Genomic DNA, 25,827 nt, shown 5'->3' with positions numbered 1-25,827 from the left:
CTCGTGGACCAGACGGGGTGACAGGACCAGAAGGTCGGGAACTTCGGGAAGCACCTTGCTCTTGAAGATATATGAACGACCTTCTTATAAAATCTATTACTAGTTGAGCTATAACACATCGCTGTGGAATATATATATATAAACTTTTTATTCAATGTTTACTTTCTCCATGAAGGTAAACAGCATTGTCAAAGTAGAAAAAATACAGTACTGTACTGTATTAGATTTTTTGCGGTATTTGTCTAAAATAATTCGTCCGGAAAATGGCGCATTTTTCTTACACCTGCCCCGCCCGAGACCTAAGTCGGCCACAAAAAAAATTGTTTTATCCTTAGGTAAACAAGATAATTGTATTTTAATATTACCACACTAATGCATATTAATTTTAATTCACTCGTTCTAATTATAAATTGGTTAATTTACATCAAACAATAGTTATTTCTTCACGTACAGGTGTTATGTTCTCTTCTCTTTCTTCATAGGACAAAAATTCCTTTGGCAGCCTCTCTTCCTGTATGCGATTCTATGCTCAAAACGCACATTTTAAAATCATTGTCGTTTAAAGTAATATATATTTTAAAATTGGTACCATTATATTTTATTATATTTTTAATATCCATATTTTGAGTCAAGGTTTAAAAAGAGCGTAAGGAAGATAAAACATTAGTGGTAGGTTGTGGTGATAGACTCGGACACATTGTTGTTGTGGCGGGCGGCTGAGGGAACACTGAGACCAGAGCTGAGGCAAATACTGTCACTGTATGGGTGGTAAGGCAGCCTAGCCCCTCTCTGTGTTTAACTTGCACGGTAGTTAAGGTTGTTTTAAGTTAGAATTTATATATATTATAGGTTTGCTTAAATGCCGCTTACTCCTGTCATAGTCATCAGAAAATGGTTGGTTTTTGTTAATGAGTATCACCAGAAATATGAAAACAAAACTAAAGGTAATACCGGAGCAGATTGCTAACACCAGAAGTTGTTCGATTTCTTTCATCTGGTCAATTTATGTTAGTAGTCACGTTTCGATTTTTCCATAAAAATACGTTTTTCCTCTGGTTCTTGTGATTGGAACAAATCTGACCTTTGTTTCTGGTGTTAACCGCCCTAACCTAACCAGTTAACATTGACGACTGACCTGCAGACGAGTTATTTGTTTTACTGTTTATTTTCTTACTTTATTCATCAGTGAGTTCTGATATGATAATCATTCTTGTGCATATGCTTTGTTTGGTAGATAATTAGGCGCCCAGGCGCACAATACTTTGTCTTCTCGGCGGTAATGTGGTGATGACGTCTCACCCCAGGATGTAAACAGCCAATCATATTGACGTATTTCAAAACATAAGAACATAAGAAAATAAGGAGCCTGCAATAGGCCTGTTGGCCTGTACATGGCAGCTCCTGTCGAGAGTTACTACCACTCTCTATCATCCATGAATCTATCTAGCCTCCTTTTAAAACTTTCCAGCGTTCCCGCACTTACTACAAAGTTGCTAAGCTTGTTCCACTCGTCCACCACCCTATTTGTGAACCAGTTCCTTCCTATCTCCCGCCTAAACCTAAACTTATCCAACTTAAATCCGTTGCTCCGAGTCCTATCCTGCTCTGATATTATAAGAACTTTATCTATATCTCCTCTGTTGATTCCTTTCATCCACTTAAATACTTCTATTACATCTCTCCGCACTCTTCATCTCTCTAGGGAATGCAAGTTTAGTTTCTTTAATCTATCTTGATATGGAAGGTTTCTAAGTCCCGGAAAATTTTTCGTCATTCTTCACTGCACCGACTCCAGTGCATTGATATCCATTCTATAATAAGGGCACCAGAACTGAACAGCATAATCGAGGTGCGGCCTGACTAGCGCAAGATATAGTTGCAATAAGACCTCTGCACTCTTATTACTTAAACTTCTAAATATAAAACCTAATACTCCGTTTGCCTTATTTCGAACATTAACACACTGTTTTCTAGGCCTTGGGTCCGGGCTTACAAGTACCCCTAAGTATCTTTCACAAGTCGACTGCTCTAGGTTGATGTTGTTAAGGCTGTATACATTGACAGTATTTGTTCTTCCAATATTAAGTACGCTGCACTTGCTGGTATTGAATTTCATTTGCCATTTCTCTGACCACTCCTTCAGTTTATTTAAAGCCTCCTGTAGTGCATTTGCATCCTGCCCTGAATTAATCTGCCGCCCTATTTTGGTGTCATCTGCAAACTTGCTTATGTCACTGCTGATCCCAGTATCTAGAGCGTTTATGTAGATTATGAACAAGAGTGGGCCCAGTACTCACCCCTGGGGAACCCCACTGGTTACACAGCCCCACTCCGATTTAAGACCATCTACGCTGACCCTCTGTGTTCTATTGGTGAGCCCTGATTTTATCCAATTTAAAAATTTCCCTGCTATACCATAAGCCTTATATTTTCTCAGAAGCCTCTGATGCGGTACTCTGTCAAACGCTTTGCTAAAGTCTAAGTAAATAACATGGTAATTTTCGTCATTATCTACTACCTCGAAGACTTTCCTAAAAAACGTCAGCAGATTTGTTAGACAAGAGTTTCCCTTTGTAAACCCATGTTGAGAGTCGTAGATTAATTTGCTTTTCTCTAAATGCGATCGGATACTATTTGCTATAATTGAGTCAGAAATTTCCCCACTACTGACTTCAAACTAATAAGCCGGTAATTTGACGCTGATGCTCTGTCTCCCTTTTTGAATATGGGTACTACATTTGCCTGTTTCCACAAGTCTGGCACAACTCCCGTGTTTAATGATTTGTAAATAAATTTACGAGGGGTCCGCTAATCTCTTCCTAACACTTTCAAAACTCGAGGGAAAGTTTCATCCGGCCCTGGGGATTTTGTCTTCTCTAATTTATTGATCTTCTCAAGAACATCCTCTTTTCAGATAGTGATATTCTTCAATTTCTCTTCTTCATATCCCCTAAATATCAGTTCCACCTCTGGAATTTCCTCGTGGATTTCTTCTGTGAAAACTAATAAGAAGTGGCTGTTTAATGCTTTGCTTATTTTCTCACTTTCATCGATCACTTCCCCTCTCTCTGACTTTAAAGGCCCCACTTTGTCTTTGGCCTTTGTCCTATATACCTGGAAAAATCCCTTGGGATTCGCCTTGGATTCTCTTGCTATCCTGATTTCGTAGTCCCTCTTTGCCTTCCTTACATTTTTCTTAACATTCCTAGATAGTTCATTATACCTATTTCTGAGCTGCTCCTCCCCTCCCTTTAATTTCTTATAAATTCCTTTCTTTATTCTTATGTCGTGTTTAAGTTTTTTGGTCATCCACCTTGGCTCATTTTATTTGACTTAATTTTTCTGTATGGCATATTTTGTTCTTGTGCTTTACATAGTATACAAGTGAATATATTATAGTCATGTTGTGTCACCTGTGACCTCACCCGTTCCTACTGGGGACTGACCTGACTGTTCCCAGGCGACCTCACCTAGGTACCTTCCTAACCGAAATATGAGATCTTAGTGTAGTTTGTTTTCATAATACTGTACTGTGCAGTATATTAACTCTCCCCTCATACCTTCATATTGAACCAGGATGAATGAACATTATCCAGGATGGGAGCCGGGTGGAGTGAAGTGGGAGTGGAAGGTGTGCCTCTAGAACTGGTGTATCGTGTCCTTCGTCATGTATCTCTGCGTGACCTAACAACTCTCTCAGCCACCAGTAAATATCTTCGAAACCTTATTGACGAATCTCCTCTCCTATGGTCTCATGTGCATACAAAGGTATGTGATAAAAGTTTTGTATATGTGCATCTTTGTCTTACTGTATATTATTTTGCTGCTAAGAGATTGATAATTCTATGTTAGAAGAAGCATGTTTGTACAGTACTGTACAGTATTAGGTATGCTGAGTATTATTATACAGTACTGGTTTCAGTATTTTAGGTTTTTTAAAGATTTGCTGTTGTTTATGATCATTGTTTGTTTGCTCTTTCATGTATACAGTACAAGAAGCCTGGAATTTCTCGGAATGCTAAAAAAGTCGTTATGTTTAACCATAAGTGATCCAGAATAACAAACTACAAGGGTTAGGTTTCTACAGGGGATAGCTGGAGGTCTACCATGCCTAGTTTATATTTACACTACAGTGAAATCCCTAGTAGCCGGGATTGAGAGATTTCTGGGTATGAAGGTGAATTTTCTCATCCACAGAAAAGGATCACACATCCCCAGAATTTGTCCAAGTATGGTACTGAGGAAAGATTTTCAAGTCGAAACTATGCATCTCACATTGGTAGACACTATTGCACTTCACCAGAATGTTTCTGGGTGTTGGGGAAAGTTTTCTGAGTCTAAACTATGCATCTCATCTTGCACGGACAAACATTCTCCCATTACATTTAGGCTGCAGTAACGAGCGAAAGTAATTATGGATAGCGAAAAGTGTATAAACTTTAATCCACCGAATCTGTTCTAATTGTACAGGTACTTGAAAGATGAATTTGGTACCATAATGATCCTGAATAAATTCTCTTCAAGCTTGTTTCAATAAATGATTCTTGAACAAAATATTTTAACATGATACAGTGATGGAGACTCAATTATTTTATGAAAAATCTAAAAAAAAATAATTATACCAGTCTACTGTATAAAATCACTACATATTAAGATAAAAGTTCCATTTTTACCCAAATAATCTTGAATGATTTATTGTAAGTTAGATAAATATTTATATAGGGCCATTAAATGGAGGTCTTTTTGGGGTGCAAGGCATGAGTGTGTCACACCCTTCTGCCAGGTGTATGAGAGTTCTCACCAACATCAGCAACTATGTGGCGATGACTTGCAGAGGTGCCGAAGCATATGAGAGACCAAGGAAAAATTTTATTTTTGTTCAACAGAGGTTAAAAAACCCAAAGCAGCAAAAACAAAAGAAGAAACATTCGTACGGCATACAAAAACCCTGAGTGTTAACTCTAGGTTAAAAATTACAGTAAGTTCTGTGTTCTTAGGCAGCTTGACTTGAAAATCACCCCACTTTCTGGAATTTTCCACCCTGTATTGGGGAAAGTTTTTTGAGAGCCTAAATTAAGCATCTCACAGGGACAGACACAGAGCTGATATATTTTATGCAAACACTACTGTCCACATACAATATACAGTACAGGTATTGTAAATAAACAAAATACAGGTATACAGTACTTCAGTACTGTATACACTATATTGTACTGTACTCACTTGAACTTGTGATGCAGACAGGCCAAATGGTTTTATGATGATACAATATGGCGTGCATTTAACCTGTAGCAGGTGTTAATAGCTGTCGCTCTCCTTTCCCTCCATGAAGGAAGGATTATACATACATCCACTACACACTAGTATATACTGTCCACTGTGTTATGTAATGTACATACGGTACTTTTGCACTTGCTGAATGTACAGTACATACTGTACAGTGTTCATAACTGTACAGTAATCACTTTTTACATCTTAACACTGCATTAACAACTGCTTTAACAGTAGCCTTGGCTAATTATATGCTGGTACAGTAACATACTGTACAATACTGTGCTACACAACACACACTGTATGCAAACAAGCTTGTATAATGGCAGCAGACAATAAACTAAGAGTCATGTTGCAAGAATTTGAGGAAATAAGCTGCGAGATATATCAACCAATCATAGGCAAGCTATGCAGTCACATAACAGTAGTGACCAATCATAGCTCACAAGCACTCTGAGCTTACCCACCCAAGCACCCGGCACATATCCCCACATCAGAAACTTGATGCAATCTCTTGGAAATTTATTCCCATACCTGGAACTGAAATATTTTCTCTGAATTTTCTGGAAATTTGCACCATGCAATCCTCAGAAATTCATTCCCATGCCTGGAATGGGCAGATTTTCCCTGGAATTTCTCGGAATGCTAAAAAATGTCCAGCTATTGGAGAGTTCTGGAGATTGGACGTTCTGGCTAATGGAGAGAGCACTTGTGGAGAAACTAAGAGATTCTAGTGAAATTAGAAAAGTGTGAGTATATATGTTATCAGAGTATAGTATGTATCATACAATGCAAGTAACAACACACACAGCCACCACAACAGTTTACCATAATTTCTCAGCTTGTCTATTGAATACCCGAGTTGATTTTGTTTTTTTAAATACAGTATTTGCATATTTTGGGATAAAATGGCTTAATTTAATGGAATAGCTTCAATAGGTACTTTAAATTTTTCGAAACCAAGTTGGGCTACTGAATTCGAGGAGTTTTAGTTTGTGTGTGTTGTTGAATAGTTATACTGTATTTGTTATTATTAGGTAATTATGGTAATTTAGTTTGATCATATGTTTGCTTTGTAGGATAGAGAATTTATAATTATTTTGGTTTTTCCTTGTGGTTGGGGGGCCTGACTGTACTGTATTTATTCCTCTGTAATGATAATAGTTAGGCTGATACTATACATAAATGATATACTACTGTATACTTTTACACAGGAGCTGTGGCCTAATAAGGACACATGGCACTGGTTTGAGAGAGCAGCCCACTGTGGCAATGTAGGAGCCAGCATCAAGCTAGCTGTGGCCCTCCTCTACAGTGAAGGAGGTGAGGCTTCATGTTTCAGAGTACAGTACAGTATATTTTTCCCTTTTAAATATGCATCTTCTGCGATGATGCAGAGTGACCAGGGAGGTTACCTTGACCCCTTGGTAAAAGGCTGAATAATAGTCAACTGAAAGGTTGTTGCACCTTCAGCTTTTAATAAATTTCTATTAACTAACATTATTATACATTAGCACAATTTAAATATTTTATTATCCCCTGGCCTGAGTGGGCTGGAGATAATGGAATATATATAATTTTTGTTTGTGTGCCTGTCTGTGTCGGAAAATGAGTTGTCTGTAATCTAAGATTGCTTGTCTGTACATGTATTTTTTTTGCTATATCATCTCAATTACAGTCTTTTATGTTTTCTCTTTATTGTTTCCAGTCAATACCATTTTTGTGCCTCAGTTTTCTTAGTTTAGTCTACTTAAAAAAAATTGCCCATTTTATTTCATTATATACCACATTATTCCATGTCTTTTCCTTTCTATGGTATTTTATATACAGTACTGTATGTGTGTAGTGTATACAGTAAATTATATGTAGTAACCTTATATTTGAAAAACTTAAAGACATGTAACAAAGAAATATATTATTATTAAAGATAGCCCCAAAGTTTGAAAATTCAAAATAACAATTTGTGTAACTATTAAAAATTATAAGAAATGACTAACCTTTGATTTAGAGAGGCAAGACCCTGAGGAAATTTTCTCGCCTCACAGATAAAGAACCGTATTTTACAGCATATAAGACGCACTTTTTTGGTCTGAAAAAGTCTAAAAAAATCAGCGAGTCCTATATGTGAAGTTGTGGCATCCCGTAAGCTAATGAATCCCCCAGTTGCTGTCTCCAGTCGGCTAAATTCTACCTAACCCAACTCCAGAATTTAAAATATGGTATTGCTTACTTAAACACATTATTATTATTATTTTTGATTAATTAAAAAAATAATTATTGTAAATATAAAAGCTTGATTTATAACTCCAGGCAGTCCCCGACTTAGGACGGGGTTAGGGACCCAAATCCAGGCCTTAAGTCGAAAATGCGAAAATAATACATAGAAAATCTAAAATGGGTGTCTCTTTTTCTTCTCAGCATCACAAAACTCTCACTTTTAAGCTTGCCAGCCATTTCAAAGGGAATTACAAACGAAAATTTTGTCAGTACACAGCGCAATCACTAACGTTGGGACTCGAAAATACGTAAATTGAAAAAAAAATTTTACGACTGCGGCGGTCATATGTCCAGGTGGTCGTAAGTCGAGGAGTATCTGTACTGTACTGGTGATGATAACCTGAGACAATTAATGTCAGAGGTAGTAACCATTTCTGAACTCTTACAAACATTACAATCTATGAATGCCAAACCTGCAGCATTTATTTTTAAGTTTACAAATACTTGATACAAATGAAGATTTACAAATAACTTGGGTACTGGGCCAAGCTGTGAGGTGTTAAGGTGGTTTTTAATCTCATATTTTCGGGAAGATTTATGTAACTTACTTTATTTATTTTTACTCGGTTACATGCACACTGAATCCTACATACATATTGTGAAAAAAAGTAAAAGAAATAATTGTCCTCAGGGTAAACACATAAAGCAAATATACATTTCTTTGTACACCAGTTAGCTGGCTCAGTGGGGGAGCGGGAGGAGGCAAGGCATGTGGGGGGAGTGTTGCTAGGAATCGGCGGAGGTAGCGTCTCCGTTGCTATGGTGAATCAGGGAGTACTGTACAGTATATGCAAATGGCAACTTTGTTAAACATTCATTTGCCTTTTATTTACTGGCTTGGCAATACAGTATTTTTGTTGTAACTTCTTTATTGATATTATTTTTATTTATTCCTCACATTTACTGGTACTGTACTGTAGTTTATATTATTTTAAGAAAGCAAATGGCTACAGGAGGAAAATTTACACAAAAGTTTTTTCCTAAATGCTCCCTGCAAAAATGGTATGTGTGTCTTATATGGCTGTGCGTCTTTTATGCTGTAAAATACGGTACTTATTGGCATCATATTTATTTTTAATAACAATGATTTTGACCTGTGACCCAGTGATCACAAAGTCTGTTGGAAACTTCTCACAATGGCCAAAATACCTATTCATTACTGCATAGTGTTATTTGGTGGGTGAAGGAAAATCCATAGTTTAGGTCTGCAAAGCAAAAAGTTGAACAATATAAAAAAAATATGTTTGGGCAACAATAATAACACTTTTGGCTAAATATTCCCAGTACAGTACAGTACATTAAGAATTCTGGATATCTAATATATATTATTATTTTTTTTTTTAATACTTAGGAAGTTTAAAATTATCGTTTTAAATTTTCAGTGATTTTGGGCAAACCAGTCCTCAATGGAGAACTTGCTGTAAGAGTATTTGAACGCCTTGAAACTAGTGGAACATTGGGACCTCGGTTACAGCTGTGGCTGTTATACCGTCCGCCATGGGGCAGTCAACCACTGTGCTGTAAGCGCTATGTACACATACGGGTCTCACACATTGCTCAAGTAAGATACTATAATATTGCTTTAATCTCCTGAGTTTTTTGTTGTACTGTATAGTAAATACTGTGTATTATTAAATATACTGTATGCTGATGTCAGTTCCCATTTTATTTCTATTTCAATTCAGTTGGGTGAGTTACAGTGTCTCCATGTCATCACTCCTGATACTGCTGTGTTGTCTCTCACGTGGTCCTTGGCTTTCCTCTCCACACTCATTGACCTCATCATTCTTTGCACATCCAATTTATCATAGGAGTGTATCATTTTATAAAAGTTATTTAGTACAGGGTATTTATATAATAGGTACTTAATCCTTCCTGGAAGGAGTGACAAGACCAGAAAAGCCTCCAGACTGCCTCTTGAACATGACCCATTCCCCGTATGAGACCTGCCCTTCATGTCATTTTCCACTTTCTTCCATTTTGTTTCTGCCAACCCATCACTCCATGTTCTTATTCCTCACACCTGTATTCAGTGTGGCCAAAGAGAAGTGCTGTCCCAGGGAAGGGCAAAAATGGCAGGACTGGGGGGGGGGGGGACATCACCAAGAGCTCCAACATCTAACAACATGTAAAATACATAAATTATTTTATTTTTGTAAAAAACAAAAACAAAAAATAATAATATTTTCATGCATTATATTTAATCAGTAATTTACAATTATTATTTAATATGAATTTCGAAAATAATAAGCATATATAAACACATTATGTTTAATTTATGAAAAAAAATAGAGAAACTTGGAGCGAGCAATATTTGCATTTGGGAGTCTGAGTGACAACCGTGCACTACAATTTGTGTTTTACTCGCATTTATATATAGATTTAATAATTTTATTGTGATTACCTGTATAAAACTATTTGTAGATAAGGTATTTACAATGCTAATGTAATTAATTAGGTCATGTACTCACCCTTTCATTGGTACTGTTTTGTGCTTGTTGGTTATTTATATGAATATCTAGGACTTCTATATTTATTCATAAGTTTTTAACTAAATTCTCAAACTTCCTATATATACCATGTGTTATGCATAAAATTGACCTCTTTCTTGAGTTTTACTATTTGGCTTTTTCCTTTTCTGCTTTTATTTATCCAACTGTCATTATTCTAGGTAACTCAGCTTTTAATCTTCAAAATTGATAAATGTTGGTTTTTGCTCTATTTTCAGATGACAGGCTGTCCGTGGGCCATTAGAGTTTTAAGTCGTATATCAGAAGTTGTTGGAGATGGTAGGAACCTTGCAAATCCTCCTGATGTCAACTGGATCAAGATTGCTGCACAGGGAGGAGACACACATGCAAGACTCCTACAGTGGCGTTCTCGGTATGAGAGACGACACCTTGAAGGGGTACTGGATCCTGGAACAGAACTGCAGGCGAGTCGTGAGCTTCGAGAGCTTTGTCTCACGGGATACTATCCTGCTGTGCTTTTGCTCTCCCACTTCCTTGCAACTTCTAGGTAAGATGTTAGTGGTATTGAAATGAGGGAAATATGCATAAGAGTGCAATAATCTCAAGAAAATTTAGGGATTTTTAAAGTGAAGAATGTAACTAGGATACTAGTTTTAAGTTCTTTAGACTTTGATAGACATTACCAAAGCGGTAAATACAGCAGTCCTCTCTATATACACTAATAGTTTACATATTTTCTCTTATACAAAATGTGTAATTTAGTGGACACTTTTCATTGCACAACATATTTTTTCCTGTTTTGTTTAAATTTTGAAAGCTACTTTTTGGATTGCACCACTATAATACAACCTGCATCACTCCCTAGATAAGGATCACTGTGCAAGTGCTATTCTATTACCAACCCAGGGACCTTCCCTTCGTATTGATTAATTTCTCTAATAGTAATTTTATTCTGTGTATCATCAGATGCTGAGGTGCTGACACAGTCATCTGGGAGCATCATTATGTCATTGGTTTGGGTTGTTCATATTTTAGGGAGGTGTTGTGCATGGAAGCTTCGCCTGTCGAAGGTTGGCTTCTGCATGTTTCTTTCCCTGTATGAGGGGAACCTAAGGGAAGTTTCTGGAGCGAGATAAATTATACCGTAAATGTGTCAAAATCCTTTTTCACAATATTTAAATTTTCTACTTGTTCTTTTATTAATGTACAGTATTTATGGTGAGTACTAATTTATTGAGTTCTTACCATATATCTTTTGTGAGAATAGGTGGGTAATCTTTTATTACTTCGGGGAGTAGCAAACCTGCCTTGCCAGCTAAGAGGACACTTGGAAACCCTACACATAATGCCCAGTTCTCACTTCGTAAAAGTGGGTTAGTGATGGGAAAGTCATTCAGCCATGAACTTGCTTCTAATTTGCCTGATGGTAACTGGGAGACCATGCCATCAGGTAATCATGGCTAACCCAGCTATAAAATGGCCATGTTGATTATATCTTTTGTATTTTAGTTTGATTAGTTTTAGTTGTACATGATGCATGAAAAACAGCCCCCAACAACACTTCCTCCCTGTGTAACACTGTGTCCATGGAAAAATTGCTTTCATGATACAAATTTTCACTTTACATATGACTTCTTTAGAACACAGCCTTTTAGTTCAGTATAGCAAGGACTGCTAATTTTGTTTTTGATAAGAGAAATGGATTTTTTATAACAGTGGAGAGCTGTATCGCTGCTCCCTCCCCTCCCCCTAGCCAGCCTGTATGCCTTGGGGGAGGGGGGGGGGGGCTGGGTTATAACACTTCAATATTTTCTTTAGGAGAATCAATTAAATTAAATTTAATCAGTTAATTCAGAGAAATGAGACTTAAGTTAGCCTGTATTTTAGAATTTAAATTGTTAATCAAATTAATAAGTCAATTAGCAAAAAATAAGTTAATTAACTCAACCTGGTAGTTATCAGTTTACTCCATTTTGTAGCATTTATATTCTTTATGATCTTCCTTGTAAGGATCTTTTACGCATTCATTTTTCCTGACTTTTGTTTAGGCATCCGAGCAACCAATGTTTCCCTGAGATACGAGAGTTCCTACAAAACAGCCCACCATCTCGCACTTGGTATGCTCTTAATTACCAGCGGCACGTGAGACCACACATGCATCATGTATTGGTGGATTGGCTTTGTGAAGTTGCCACCATGAAGCTTCACACCTCTCAAGTTTTACATGCTGCAACACAGGTACTTATTGATCCAAGCCCCCATCTGTCAAGTCTTTTCTAACCATAATGTAGAATATTCAGAAACAACACACACACACACACACACACAAAAGTTAGTATTATACGGGGATTATAATGAAATTGACACCACTGATATCCAGAACCAGCTGTCACTATCACAAGTTGTGAACTTCCCCACACACGGTCAAAATACCCTTGACCTTATCTTAACCGACTTAGCGGACCAGTACCAACCATCTCAACCAATGCCTCCTATCGGGTGTAGCACACACCTATCAGTGCTCTGGTCCCCAGCTGCTACTCCCACTCAAGTACAGAGACCCTACATCAAGACCTACAGGCCGATTACTGACTCTGCAGTGCGTCTCTTCGGGCAGTGGATAGTTCACCATCCCTGGACTGAAGTACTTAGTGTGGATGACGTGGACACTAAATGGATAAATTATACCAACACCACCACGGAAGCTCACCACCACTTCTCCGAGAAGTCCGTCAGATCTCACCCAGCTGATTTGCCCTGGATCACACCTCTGATCAAAGACTTATGCAACAGAGAGGCAAAGCCTTTTATCTCAGTGACCACAACCACTACAGGTCCCTTCGGAACCGAGTCATCCGCGAAATATACACTGCAAAGAAGTTGCACTACCCAACCAAATTGCAACTCCTGAAGCAGACCAACATCAGTCAGTGGTACGGTAAGCTTAAAGAACTCTGTGGACTAAACAATAAGACACACCCCTTCCCCTTCCTTAGACATCTCACTAATGTTGACGCAGCTGAGCAATCAAATAACCATTTCGCTACTGTATGCCGGACGCTCCCCCGGCTTGACACAACCAATCTCCATGCTTATCTACCAGCTGCCTTTCCCACTGACTTAGTAGAAGAATTTGAAGTAGCAAAACTTCTGGACAAACTGAAGTTAAAGCGCTCCACGACCCCCATTGGCTTACCAATGAAACTCTTCAAAGAGTTCTCCCTGGAGCTTGCTAAACCCCTCTGCTCCATCATCAATGCCAGATGCCCAGCTGACTGGAAGACTTCATATGTGTTACCAGTGCCCAAGTCAACCAGCCCACACTCCTTAAATCAGCTACGACCTATTGCAATCACCCCAATACCCAGCTTAATCTGTGAAAGTTTTGTGTTTGACTGGGCTTATGCTGAAATTGCAGGAGCCGTAGATCCCCAGCAATTTGGTAATATGAAAACTTCCACCACTCACTGTCTTGTCAGCTTTCTTGACTACATATACCGGCATCTGGAGAAACGAAAAACATCTGTAGCTGCCGCCTTCATTGACTTCACTAAGGCATTCGACCTGGTCGACCACAATTTAATCATCAACAAAGCTATCGACCTCCGGTTTCGAAGAAGTCTTATACCATGGCTTGCAGACTTCCTCAGTAACCGATGCCAAGCTGTACGCTTCCGAGGGGCTGTTTCCACCTTTCAGTCACTCACCTGTGGCGTCCCCCAAGGCATCAAGATGGGACCACTATGCTTCCTTATGCTTATCAATGATGCCCTAATAGAAACCCCAGGTCGCTGGAAATATGTCGACGACTCCACCATTGGGATCAGCGTCAACAATTCTGCTACCAACTGTACTGCCCTTCAGGATTTATTGAACTGTCTCCAAAACTGGGCCACCAACAACCACGTCACCATCAACCATACCAAGACCATGGTTATGCACATCAACCTCTCCTCCGACGTTGTCCCACCCCCTTCCATTACTTTAGGGCCCAACACACTCCAGGTTGTAGATTCCACTAAGCTCCTTGGTGTCACCATAGACAACAAACTAAATTGGAAACCACACGTCAGTGAAGTTGTCAAATCCTCCAGTTTCTGTCTCCACCTCCTCTGACTCAAGTCCCTCGGAGTTCCTGCCCCCGAGCTCCTCAGTGTTTACTCAACATTCATACTTCCCAAGCTCACCTATGCCTCCCCTACCTGGTCTTCCTTCTTAAATGCCATACAACGTAAACACCTAGAAAAAGTGCAAAAGAGGGCATGCAAGATTATTCTCTCCCCTTCCTACTCCACATATCAAGAAGCGCTCAACACACTGACCCTCTTGGCTCTCACTGACCACCACCACGACCTCATCTGCAAATTTGGTGAGAAGCTTCTGCACCATCCTCGACACCGGCTCCTACTACCACCCGAGATCCCTTGCCCGACAATTGCTGTTCAACACCACAACCGCATCCAGCCCATATGACCACGAACTGATCGCTATAAGAACAGCCCAGTCCCAACCATTGTAAAAATTATCAATAACTTGTAATCAACCAGTTTTTTCACTCCTAGTCAATCTTACTTTTTGCACTGTCACTATGTTGAAATGCCCTGTAGTTTGAGCTTCTCCCCACCTAGTTATTATATAACATATTTGTATCACTTATGTCACTTGTGTTTTATTTGTAAATCAAGAGACCCATTCCCCTATTATGTAACTGTATATTTTCAGCCTTCTGGCTGCCATGCTCTTTCAATAAACCGTTAATTATTATTACACGCGCGCACACACACACACACACACACACACACACACACACACACACACTCACTCTTGGATGAGCTGAAATGACAATGGTGATTAGGGTGTGTAGTATGATGTTGAGAGATAGGAAGGCCATTTCAGAGCTAAGAGGGTGGTTAGATATTGAGAATACAAGGGAGGTTTTGCATAGAGGTAGACTGAGATGTTTTAGGCATGTGGAGAGAATGGAGGAGATCAACTGGATCAAGAGATGCATGAGTTTGAATGTGAAGGTTGAAGAGAGCTCGGGGAACGTCAAGAATGACATGGGTAGAGGTTGTGAGAAAAGGTCATAAAACATTGATTGATAATGAGGGTGATGAAGGGGCTCCTTTATATAGTAATATGTTGAGTTGTATAAAGATAAACAAACATTGATTAGACTTGCTGTGAACCAGTGAGATGAGTATTGGAAGATGGTTTATGGGGAATTAGTTATAAAACTTGTCCCTTTGTACTACTTCTAAGGCCACTTAAGCCTATCATTATTTTCAATAATAATTTTTTTTTACAATTTAAATAGGTCATTAAGACTTTTTATAATATGCTGCTTATGTTTTACAGATTGTGGAGGCCTACTTGAGTGTGGAACAAGTCGAGTGTAATCAGCTACAACTTGTTGGCATCACTGCCATTCTTCTGGCCACCAGGTTAATAGTCTTGCAGTATATTACCAAAGATTTTAAGATTAATAGAGGAACACATCAATGAATTCTTGTCATCTTTCCAGGGTTTCATAAATGTCTTCAAGAGAATATAAAGAGTAAAAACTATTGTATTATGATGAAATAAACAAAACTAAATGTAAATAAATATGTTGAAATACCCCACGAGTTCCTCCATCTGTACTTACTAGTCTTCAGAGATGTCCACATAACAAAAATGCCCACACAATAAATTTTCCAGATAACAGAAAAGCTACACTAAATATGTCCACTCAACAAATTATCCACACACCACAAGACAGTACAGGTTTATTGTTGTAGTTGCTAAATCCACATGTAGTACAGTATATTATAGGTTGCTATGTTCAGAGTATTCAACCATCTATAACACATTTCATGTTCCTGAGTGATAATACAGTACAGCAGGTTTTTGTCAATAATCCCTTCACTACAGGAATGTCACTTTTGATATATAGCAACATCAGATGTTTTTAGTCTTCTCAGAGGGGGTCTCATGCACAAGGGGTTACGTGCCAGAAGTGTGGTTTTGATATGAATATCTGAAGGTAAAGTGATTGATGTTATTTGGATCTGTGATTGGCCAGCTGATCTGTAGGGAGCAGGGATAAGGGATGTCAAGATCAAAATGTAAATTATCTTGACTATTTTTAATATATATATATATATATATATATATATACATACACTGTACAGTGCAGTATAAGAATAACTAACTCACATATCAGGTACTAGTTTGCATCATCTTGTAGCCCAACTCAAACACTTTCTTAACATAGTTGGTCTAAGAACCTCTGACTGATATTCAATTTCAGTCCAGATTCTCAGGAGAGATGTAACGATGCCAATATTCTGGCCAATACCAAGATTTTGGCCAATACCGATACTCCAATACAGTACTTAGAAATGGCCGATACTGATATTATTACCAAAATGCACAATTGGAATAATATTGATAAATAAACAATACCAGTATGCTATTTCATATGATACACAAGCTCCCTAACAAAACCTTTAATTTGTTGCAATAAAAGTACAGTATTTTCTCGATTTAATAAAATAATTTGAGCCACCCCTTTCCGTTTAATAAAAATGTTTGCTAAATTGAATGTCCATTATTTTCGCTCAGTTTAGCGAGCTTGTTCACTAAATCATTTTAGGTGCACTGTACTACTTTTGTGTTGATGTGAATTACATATTTAATCATATATTTGAAATGAGAATTTCCCATTGTTTTAGGTTCATCCCAGGTGCATCAATGTTAACTATCCGTGAAGCTTCCTGGATCACTGACAACACTTATTCTTATAACCATGTTGTACGTACCATTGGGCACATCATGGCAGCTCTCAAGGCTAATCTTGCCCTTCCCACCAGTGAGTAATCAATGCTATACTGTACTGTATATATTATTATGCATGATATAGTTGTAGTAATCATGAATAGTCTGAGGAGTGTCCAAAACAAGTTGGTATAATTATTTGCTAATTGTCTTTATTTTTCTGTATTAGTTCTAGACTATGCAACAGTATTGCTGGAAAGTGTAAAAGCCCCAACAATAACTCAAGAGTGGACTCGATTCTTGTGTGACTTGGCCACAACTTGTTCCTTCCCTCCAAGAACCACAGTGGCACAGGTGAACAAAGACACCTCTCAAGTACAGTGTAGTACATTAGTGTGAAGTACTGATATCTAACATTTTACAATTGCATATTATTCTATATTTTTACATTCTTCTATATTTTGCAAACAAATTTGGGATTATTGTTGATTTTCAGATTGGCAGCTCTTGTGTCTTGCTTGGTTACATCTTATCACGATCGCCATGGCCCAATCTGCCCATTATATCCGGCTTCACACAGTTCCAGTTACTCCAGCCTGCCTTAATACTATATTGTAAAAAGTGAGCTTGCTTTGAGAATTATCCATGTTGCAAAGCTACCTATGTTTTTTTTTGTCTGTTAATCATAGTCCATTCTCAAAGTACTGGGTAGGAGCAGGTGCATTAGACCACACTCTTTAGCACTTGCACACTGTCTTAATCACCTTCTACTGTCTGGGATAAGAAATATATTTTATAAAGCCAAGCCTTAGAAACCTTTAAGTTACTTACACAAATAATTTCTGCCTGTATAACCGGACAATTTCAAGCGGTCATTGGTCGAAGGTCTGAGATTTTAATATTGAGAAATAGAAAAACTGAAGATAGAAGATTTAAAAAGGACCTCACAGTACAGTATGTTAGGGAAATAAAGAGGATTATAATGAAAGTTGAATACAGTAGACAGTTACAGTCATCTTCCTTTCTCCCCACACTGAAAGCTCTCATGTTATGATGCAGGGTAGTTAGACTTATGATTATACACAGTATTTTGTTATTTGCTTTCTCATATTTTTTCCCCATAATAGATGTGTTTTGTTGTGATGTAGCCTATCCCCCCCCCTCTCTATCCATTTTATTTATCTCTTGTTTCACCACCAACATTATCTCCACTTGTATCCCCCAAAACCAGTCTATGCCATAATTTTCCATCACTTCCTTGCACTGCTACTTACTATATGTCTAACCTCCCCTCATTTCGTGTCTTCCTCAATGCATCCTTCCGTCATTCCTGAGCACATCACCATATTTGTCTCCTGTGACTTGGTTTTCTATCTCCATATAATCCACAGTGCACTTGTCCTCCCTCAGCTGTTCTCCTAGTCATCACTTATTTTTCTATTTGCTGACACATCTACTTCCAGATACATCAAACGTCTCAATTCCTTTCAGACTAATAGCTATTTATGCCATCTCCCTTCTCTACTTAATTTTATAAATTTTGTACACATTTGTTGTTTTACCTAGTTTACATTCTTCCAAAATCATTCAATAACATTTGCAACATCTCGCAATTTCATCTGGAAACAGTAACTGACTTATCTGTCTTCCTTATTAATTACAATTACACCCCATTTCCATCACTCTTGCTTTCACCCTTCTTACTGCTCCAGTGTCACTGTAATGAGGAGAAAAATTTGTATATGAAGTTGCATGTCTCTTACTGATAGCAAAAATTTCATGTTATTGAAGAATGGTAGTGATACTCGCCAGTGAAAAGGTTCTTGATAGTGGGCTGAGGGTATACACATTCATCATTAAAATGTCTTAGAAACTACAAGTACTTGAGGTTGAGGTTTTATTAAGTATGCTTGAAATGACTTTACTGTGCAGCAGAAGTCATTGATGGCAAGAAAATGGGCAGTCTTGTCAGCATTATTAGTAGTGGAACCTCACTATATCAGACTAATAGGGATGAAGGCCACTCCAGTGAAGGCAATACTGAACCTTTTACTTGACATATCGGACATATTCTGAAATATCAGATGGTATTCTGAAACCAACTGATACCAGATTTTCATTAGATATGTATCCTGTCTCAAGCTAACTGGTGTTTTGGTTACTGTTTTTACTGTGTAATTACTACTGATACTACTGTATTCTTATTCAACTGTAATAGTTCAAGTAAAAGTACATTAAACTTTACATACATAAATGCTTTACAAGAAACTTGGCAGATCAATTGTTGTTGATATAGATGAGACAGGTGATGGTGAAAGTAGTGGTGGTGGTGGAGGTAGTGGTGGTAGTGGAGGTAGTGGTGATGGTGGAGGTAGTGGTGATGGTGGAGGTAGTGTTGGTGGCAGAGGTAGTGTTGGTGGTGGTGGAGGTAGTGGTCACTTAATACAGTACAGTAATATTATAGTGTAAATAGGCACACACTGTATTTACTAACTCTAAGCACTTCACAATACACAACAGTATATGTAATGATGTACAGTGTCATCATTTAATGGGGGCGGGTATAAAGTGTAAACAGGCATATGCTCTTTATCTACAAGTATCCCAGTCTCATTTACCACTGTAAGTTGAAAATGATGCAGGTCATTCTCAACCAATGATTTCCTTTAATTTGTCCACAAAAGGTACATAATGAACTGGAACACCTTCATCCTTTTTCTGGGTATATCAACATATTTTAGCTTAATTTGCACTTGTATCCAGTATTTCAGATAATTTTCTGATATTTTTCCATTGTGCACTATGTCATATAATGTTGCTTTCTTTATATTAGACTTCTCCATTAAAAACTGAGCAGACACCTTAGTTGTTTTTTGAAAAGTTTCAGTTTCACTTTCTTTGATAAATTCTGCTTCTTCCACCTTGGAATAGATAAACAACTTCCTCCTGAGGTCATGTTCACAATCACTTTAAACACTGGTGTAATTTTAAAAGAATTATAGTGTGACTGTGGAGTACAGACCACAATGTGGCTTCTTATATTTAACCTGTGTGTGTACACCATGGGTAAACTGACACGACTCATACTGACTAACGCTACCTGATATATTGCGCACAGCTAAGGAGGCCAACATATGGCAAAAAACATGGATGGCAAGTAGTACAGTATCATGGTGGGTGAATAATGTCCGATAGTGCCAGTTTCCATTATATTGAGTATCTGCCTTAGTGAGGTTCCACTGTACTAGGATGCTACTCCTACTTTGAGTTACAGTACAAGTTTTATATGTTTAAAACCATAACTTAACCTGACATTTTATGTGGGAATGTTAATATGGACCTGGGCTCTTGTTCCTCTTATCAGAACCTAACACAACATTACTTCTTTAGTGTTTTGGTGATGAGTTTATTAAAGAATTATATGATGAAATACTTCTCTTGCAGTTTTGACATAGAGGATAGTAAATGCCAACGTCATGGAATTATTGATCGATACAGCTTGGCAGCCTTTAGCACTGAACAAGTTGGTCTACTACCAGTGCTGCCCCTTGAAGACTTGTTAGCCTCTCTCTCCCTCTCTGAGAGTGATTACCTCCGATTGGTGACTTTGCCACCCAATGTTCGAGGTGAGTGGAAAATGCTCAACTTCTGTTTTGATATGTAAAATTTTCTTTTTATTTAGATTTTGTTCAATAAATCGTGTATTTAGGATAGATTCGGTAAGTTGTAGATGTGCTGTAAGGTGCCATCACAAGTTCTGGTGTGGAGATAATAAAAGGATTTTAACATAGAAAACTGGGCCTTCAGTTGCCATAGGTTGATCCTTGTTCATTTGTTTTGTTATTATGTAGCTTAATCTAGTGATGCTTCATTTATGGTTACAGTTCCTATCATATTCTGCCATTATTATTTTTATATACCTTGGAAACCTTACTTGTTTATGTAAATATTATTTTTTACAGGTTGTAGTTTTATTTTCATTAATTCAAGGAAAAGGCTTCTATTTCTGAATTCCCCCGCAGAATTTTAATGTGTTGTTGTTGAGTCTTCCGTACCGGGATGTGTGAGGTATGTGACAATGTGTTCACAGAAATTCTGCCTTTTTTAATTTGCATTTTGTGATGAAGGTACAGTATATGTTTATATATTAGTAAATATTTTATTTTTTTCCCAGATGATATAAGAACTTCAAAGATGGATGCTGATACTGCAAGTGCTACTGTAATGTGTAGTGAAAGAATGTACAGACCACAGCAGTTGCAAGTTGAAAAGCCACTTCAGCGACTTTTCTGCCAACAAGATGAGCCTCTACATCAGGAGCTAAAACCTTGTTTCAAGGGAACAAATAAAGAGATGGACTTTGTATCAGTAGGAAATAGCAGTGTGTGTGCCAGTGATTGCTGGGCCGTCATTGGAGGTACAGCTGAAGCATCTTCGGGTGCACATATTAAGCCAGATGACAGCAGGATGGAGTACAGTAATTGTGATTTGACTCAGGAACCTGTAAGTGGTGAAATTTCTCTTATGAAGGAAACCTCATCCTTGAGGACAGGTGTTTGTTCAGCTTTTGCAGGTGAGAGAGTATCTTCCAGACCTTATTCATTAAATGAGAATAACTGTGGTAATCTTGCAGCAGCAGTTCATGCACAGGAACAAACAAGTAGTAATGAAATGAACCCTAAGCACAGACACTTTGAATCTCCAGATGATAAAATGACACCAAGTGATGTGATGCTTGACAGCCTTAGTGAAACTACAGATAGTGAAGAAAATTCAGACATTTTACCCCCGACATGTGAAGGCGGGGGGGCTAAGTACACGAGAGTCAATCTTAAAAGAAAACTTGAAAATGCGTCTGGGAGTGAAAGATCAGAAAAATGTCTAATTTTGGATGTTGGGAATTTACAGTTGAGCTAATCACAGTTTTTATGGTTATTAAACATTATTCCATACCGTTTAGAAAATTAGGGTCTTCCAGATACTGTGTACAGTTTAATGCCATCCTTTTGGTCCATGGTTTTCTTCTACTTAATTTATAAGTTGAGCCATTCATAGATGTATTTTCTGTCGAGTGATTTCACTACCAGGAGGAAAAAATTATTCTTCTCTCTCTGCATAATAATTGGAATGTCATTATGTATATCAGTTGTTCTGGTATTGTATGCCATGAAAGTCTGAAGGTGATTTTTTATATGTAAGTTTGGGGTACTGTAAGGGGTGGTAATAGATGAAATTCAATTAATACAGTAATTAGATTCCATATGCAGTTGATGTTCATTTTACTAGTTGTGGAGTAGATAAACAACTCATAAAACACCAGTGAATTAAGTATAGATGGGAACAGTGGGTCAGCGAAACAATAATTGAAATTTAAGATCTATATTTAAAAACTCAGTTAATGATTGTAGAAAAAGGGTGAACCAAGTACAGAAGTTCTCGAGGGAAATAAAGGAAAGTAATAATACAGTACGAAATATGAAGGGAAAGAGATGATTACAACCTTTTTCAATTTGGCTATTAAAATTAATGAAACAAAAAACAAATTTTGTATTTCTCATATTTTGTATAATAAAATGGATCAAATAAGGGTGTCTCAGAAAAATTTATATACACTGTCTTACAGATTTTCATGGTGATCTCGTGAATTTTTATATTACAGTAGCAACATTATCCTCGTGTGTTGGTGTTTGAGGATATCTACAAGTGAGGCCTTTATTGCTGTTGTGATACAAGCATTCATGTGATCTATGATGTATATACCTTTTTTTAAGATACCCTGTATACAGTTTTGCATTGTTCAACTGTGTGTATCTATTCACTATAAAAGTTAAAATAATGCGAGTGAAATTTGTACCTAATTTTTCTCTTTCATAAAAAGATTGTTTGTGTGCACGATCTCTGGTCATTCCTCTGGTAACACGTGTTCCTATCCTTCTTGACTGTAGCAATTGGTTTTTTTACTATGTGTCCATTTTGAGCAGTTTACTTTTCTCCAATCTTACTTTAACTTCGTAATTCTTCACTATATTCTTACACTAATTTCAACATATTGTATTCATCATACTCTCTCATACTTTCACCCGAGAGATTATCAATTGACATTTTCAGTTCTCATGCCTTTTATCATATTATTTTTATTCTTTACACTGATACTTGTCTTGATTTTGCTAATATAGTTTAGATTTTTCATACCTGCTTCTTTTTTCCCCTACTTTATGCACTTTGGTCTGAAGCAAGAGTACATACTGTAAATACACACACACACAATTTCACTTCATTTGTTGTCATTCATTCATTCTTATTGCTTTAAAAGATGTGGTACACCACTTTCACAATAAGGTCCTAAATATCCATCTGATTTACTCCAGTCACTTCATACAAGCCAGCATCATGCATTAACACCATGTCCTCCCCCAAAATCACCTTTTCTATACTCTCTGCAGTCTTTGCTCTTTTACTCATGTTTCTGGTTCCTGGATTTCTATCTCCCTTAGGTGTCTCACTTCAATTGCATTCTTCACCCCAGCCATTCATCTCATTCTCATTGCACTCTATCTCTCATATCATTCACCTCAAACAGGCACATATTTTATTAATCTTTCTTTCACTTCCCATCTTCTATGTATGTCCATAACACTAGAGCAGTTCCTAATCTGTTCACTGCTTAACACCCCGTTTACTTGCACATCTCCATATTTCTTGTTGTTTGCATCCTGTTTACTTCACATGTTGCTCTCAAGCATGTTATATTTGTCTTCTAATCTTTCTCTCTCATTCTCTTACTTTAGACATCACTCCCAGATATTTGAAAAATTCATCTTCCAGTCTATCTCCATTTAAACTAACAAATTTCTCCTTGTATTCCTTCCCTACTTATTTTTAGGATCAATGTGGATACACTACATACTGAGCCTTTGGTACACAAGGAGGCAATGTTGGGGGCACTGCACTCGACCACCTTAACTTCACCAACCCATAAAGTTAGGTACCCATTTATAGCTGGGGGGACTGGGAGTGCCCTTGGATGAAATCAGCAACCCTAAGACAGGAGCTGAGCACTGTATCAACTCAGGTACCATTCTCCTTATTGTACACATAAGCACATTCAGAAAGATTTGTAGTGTCACCTGTAAACAACAGCTCACACACTTGTCAACATTTTTTATCATTATTTACTAGAACTATACATGAGCCTATAACTCGTGCTGTCACCTCATTTACTACCTCATCCATGAATGTATTATATAATCCTGGTGTAATTATATACTTTTCATGTACAGGACTCATTCTAATTTCACTGGGAACCATTTTCTCTCTTCTGGACAAACTTTACCACAGACTTCTTTTTTAAACTTTTTTCTTTGCATTCTTTAAAATATCAGTGAGGAAGTGTTTTTAGATTATTGGAACATCATAAAACAACTTGTTCAATGAGTAGATAATCAAGATTTGGGTGTGTTGCTGCTGGTAGATTATTATGGTGTTGACCTGGTAAAGAAATGTGAATGTGGTTTAAATGAAAGAAGAATTTATTTTGCTACATAAGAGAGTAATGACATTATATTTGAAAAATGAATTGTTGGAACCTGTATTAGAACTTGAGTCACTTATGGGTAATCGTTTCAAAAACAAGTACAGTACAGGTAATTTAGTAAGATTGTGTAGTACTCTAGTACTAAACCATTGGTGTAGAGGAAGGAACTTCTCTTACTTCCCTATGGTGAAAATTTTAGATTTAAATTTTATCTGTTGATTGGAAATATGTTTGGATTAGTGCACAATAGCAACATATTTTATAGAGCATGTGTGATTAGGAATGAGCAGAATTCACACACAGCAATGATCATGAGATGCAAGTTTAGATATTTTATTGGGTGAAAGACTGCTGTGCTAAGTTGGTTTAGTTACATGTAGGTACTGCAGTAGATGCAGAAAATCTTCCCCCTAAAATTAGTTAGGTCATCAAAAACTACCCGAGAGGATTGATAATAATGATATACTGTACACACAAGGAGTGTAATAATTTATAAAAGTGCAATGTGCTGTATGAAATGAAGTGCAAGATTTTGAATTAGATACATAGCCCAATATAACTAACATAGTAGTATACAATTTTTGGTTGTGTTAATCAGCTTTGTAGATGACTGAAAGGACTAAATAACGTACATGAGAGAATTTTACTCCCACACCTCTGGCCTAGTTATAACTTGTGCCCCTCTCTGTACATCAGGTCTCTACATGCAATACACCTCAGTAATGCAACTTGTGACCAATGCAACCATGAGATATTGTGTCTGGGTAACTAATTTAGTGAGGATTGAATTATCATTTCTATTTAGTCTGTGTGGTCCACTTCTCTTATTGAGAGATTTTACTGTGCTTGCATATGGAACAAGATATCCTGCTACCGAATTTGAGGTATGTGATCAAAAATTTATTGTGCTGTAAATGTGATAAGAAATTTTGTTTGATTGACAATCTTATAGATATACAGTGATATCCTCGTTAGCCGGAACAATTGTTGCAAAGCACTTCCGGGAATGAGACATTTCCGTTTAACGAGACGACTCAAAGCCGGAAAAAATCCCCCATCCCCGGAACTTTCTGGGTAGCGGGAAAATATTCTCGGAAGTTTCAGAAAATGTCCATTACATCATCCCTCAATCCCTGAAAAATATCCCTCATCCCCGGAATTTTCCGGGTAACGGAAAATTTTTCTCGGAATTTCCAGAAAATGCGTCTGATTTTCATCTCTCAAACCTGGAATAAAACTCCCCCACCCCTGGAATTTTTCTCAGAATTTTCTGAAAAATGTGCCCCTCGGAAAATCTTTTCTAAAACCGTAATTTTCCGGAAAATTACGGCTTTGGGAACTATTTTATGAGAAAATTTAAATTCCTGCTATCAGAGAGTCCCGTGTTTGAGGGATTTCGGCTAACGGAGATATTACTGTACCTGTATTAGTGTAAGGAAATGAGAATGTATTTGTATAACTAGTATGAGTAAACCAGTCAAATGCAGCAAACAGGAGATGCATTTAAAAATACAA

The 25,827-nt window shown here is 37.4% G+C and overlaps 1 protein-coding gene across 1 annotated transcript; it reads left to right on the top strand.

Moving 5' to 3' along the window:
* The first annotated feature begins 676 nt into the window (after positions 1-676).
* On the top strand, positions 677-25,827 carry LOC121854284 (cyclin-F-like). The gene is made up of 12 exons (XM_042348850.1): positions 677-768; positions 3,577-3,768; positions 6,486-6,594; positions 8,931-9,109; positions 10,277-10,566; positions 12,068-12,257; positions 15,378-15,463; positions 16,736-16,872; positions 17,008-17,132; positions 17,275-17,399; positions 20,223-20,404; positions 20,953-25,827. Exons 2-12 carry the CDS (start codon positions 3,598-3,600, stop codon positions 21,693-21,695), a joined length of 2,337 nt encoding a protein of 778 aa, XP_042204784.1. The 5' UTR covers positions 677-768; positions 3,577-3,597; the 3' UTR covers positions 21,696-25,827.

The sequence above is a fragment of the Homarus americanus genome, unplaced genomic scaffold (genome assembly GCF_018991925.1).
Source record: "Homarus americanus isolate GMGI-L3 unplaced genomic scaffold, GMGI_Hamer_2.0 scaffold54443, whole genome shotgun sequence".
NCBI classification, from domain to species: domain Eukaryota; kingdom Metazoa; phylum Arthropoda; class Malacostraca; order Decapoda; family Nephropidae; genus Homarus; species Homarus americanus.
Note: the sequence above shows the minus strand (reverse complement) of the source record. Positions and strands in the feature narration are given on the sequence as shown.

Excerpts from the sequence above, each read along its gene's own strand:
- LOC121854284 (XM_042348850.1), top strand. The coding sequence starts at position 3,598 with ATGGGAGCCGGGTGGAGTGAAGTGGGAGTGGAAGGTGTGCCTCTAGAA. Across the intron at positions 6,595-8,930 it reads CCTCCTCTACAGTGAAGGAG|TGATTTTGGGCAAACCAGTC; the intron begins GTGAGGCTTCAT and ends TTAAATTTTCAG. Across the intron at positions 17,133-17,274 it reads CAAGAACCACAGTGGCACAG|ATTGGCAGCTCTTGTGTCTT; the intron begins GTGAACAAAGAC and ends GTTGATTTTCAG.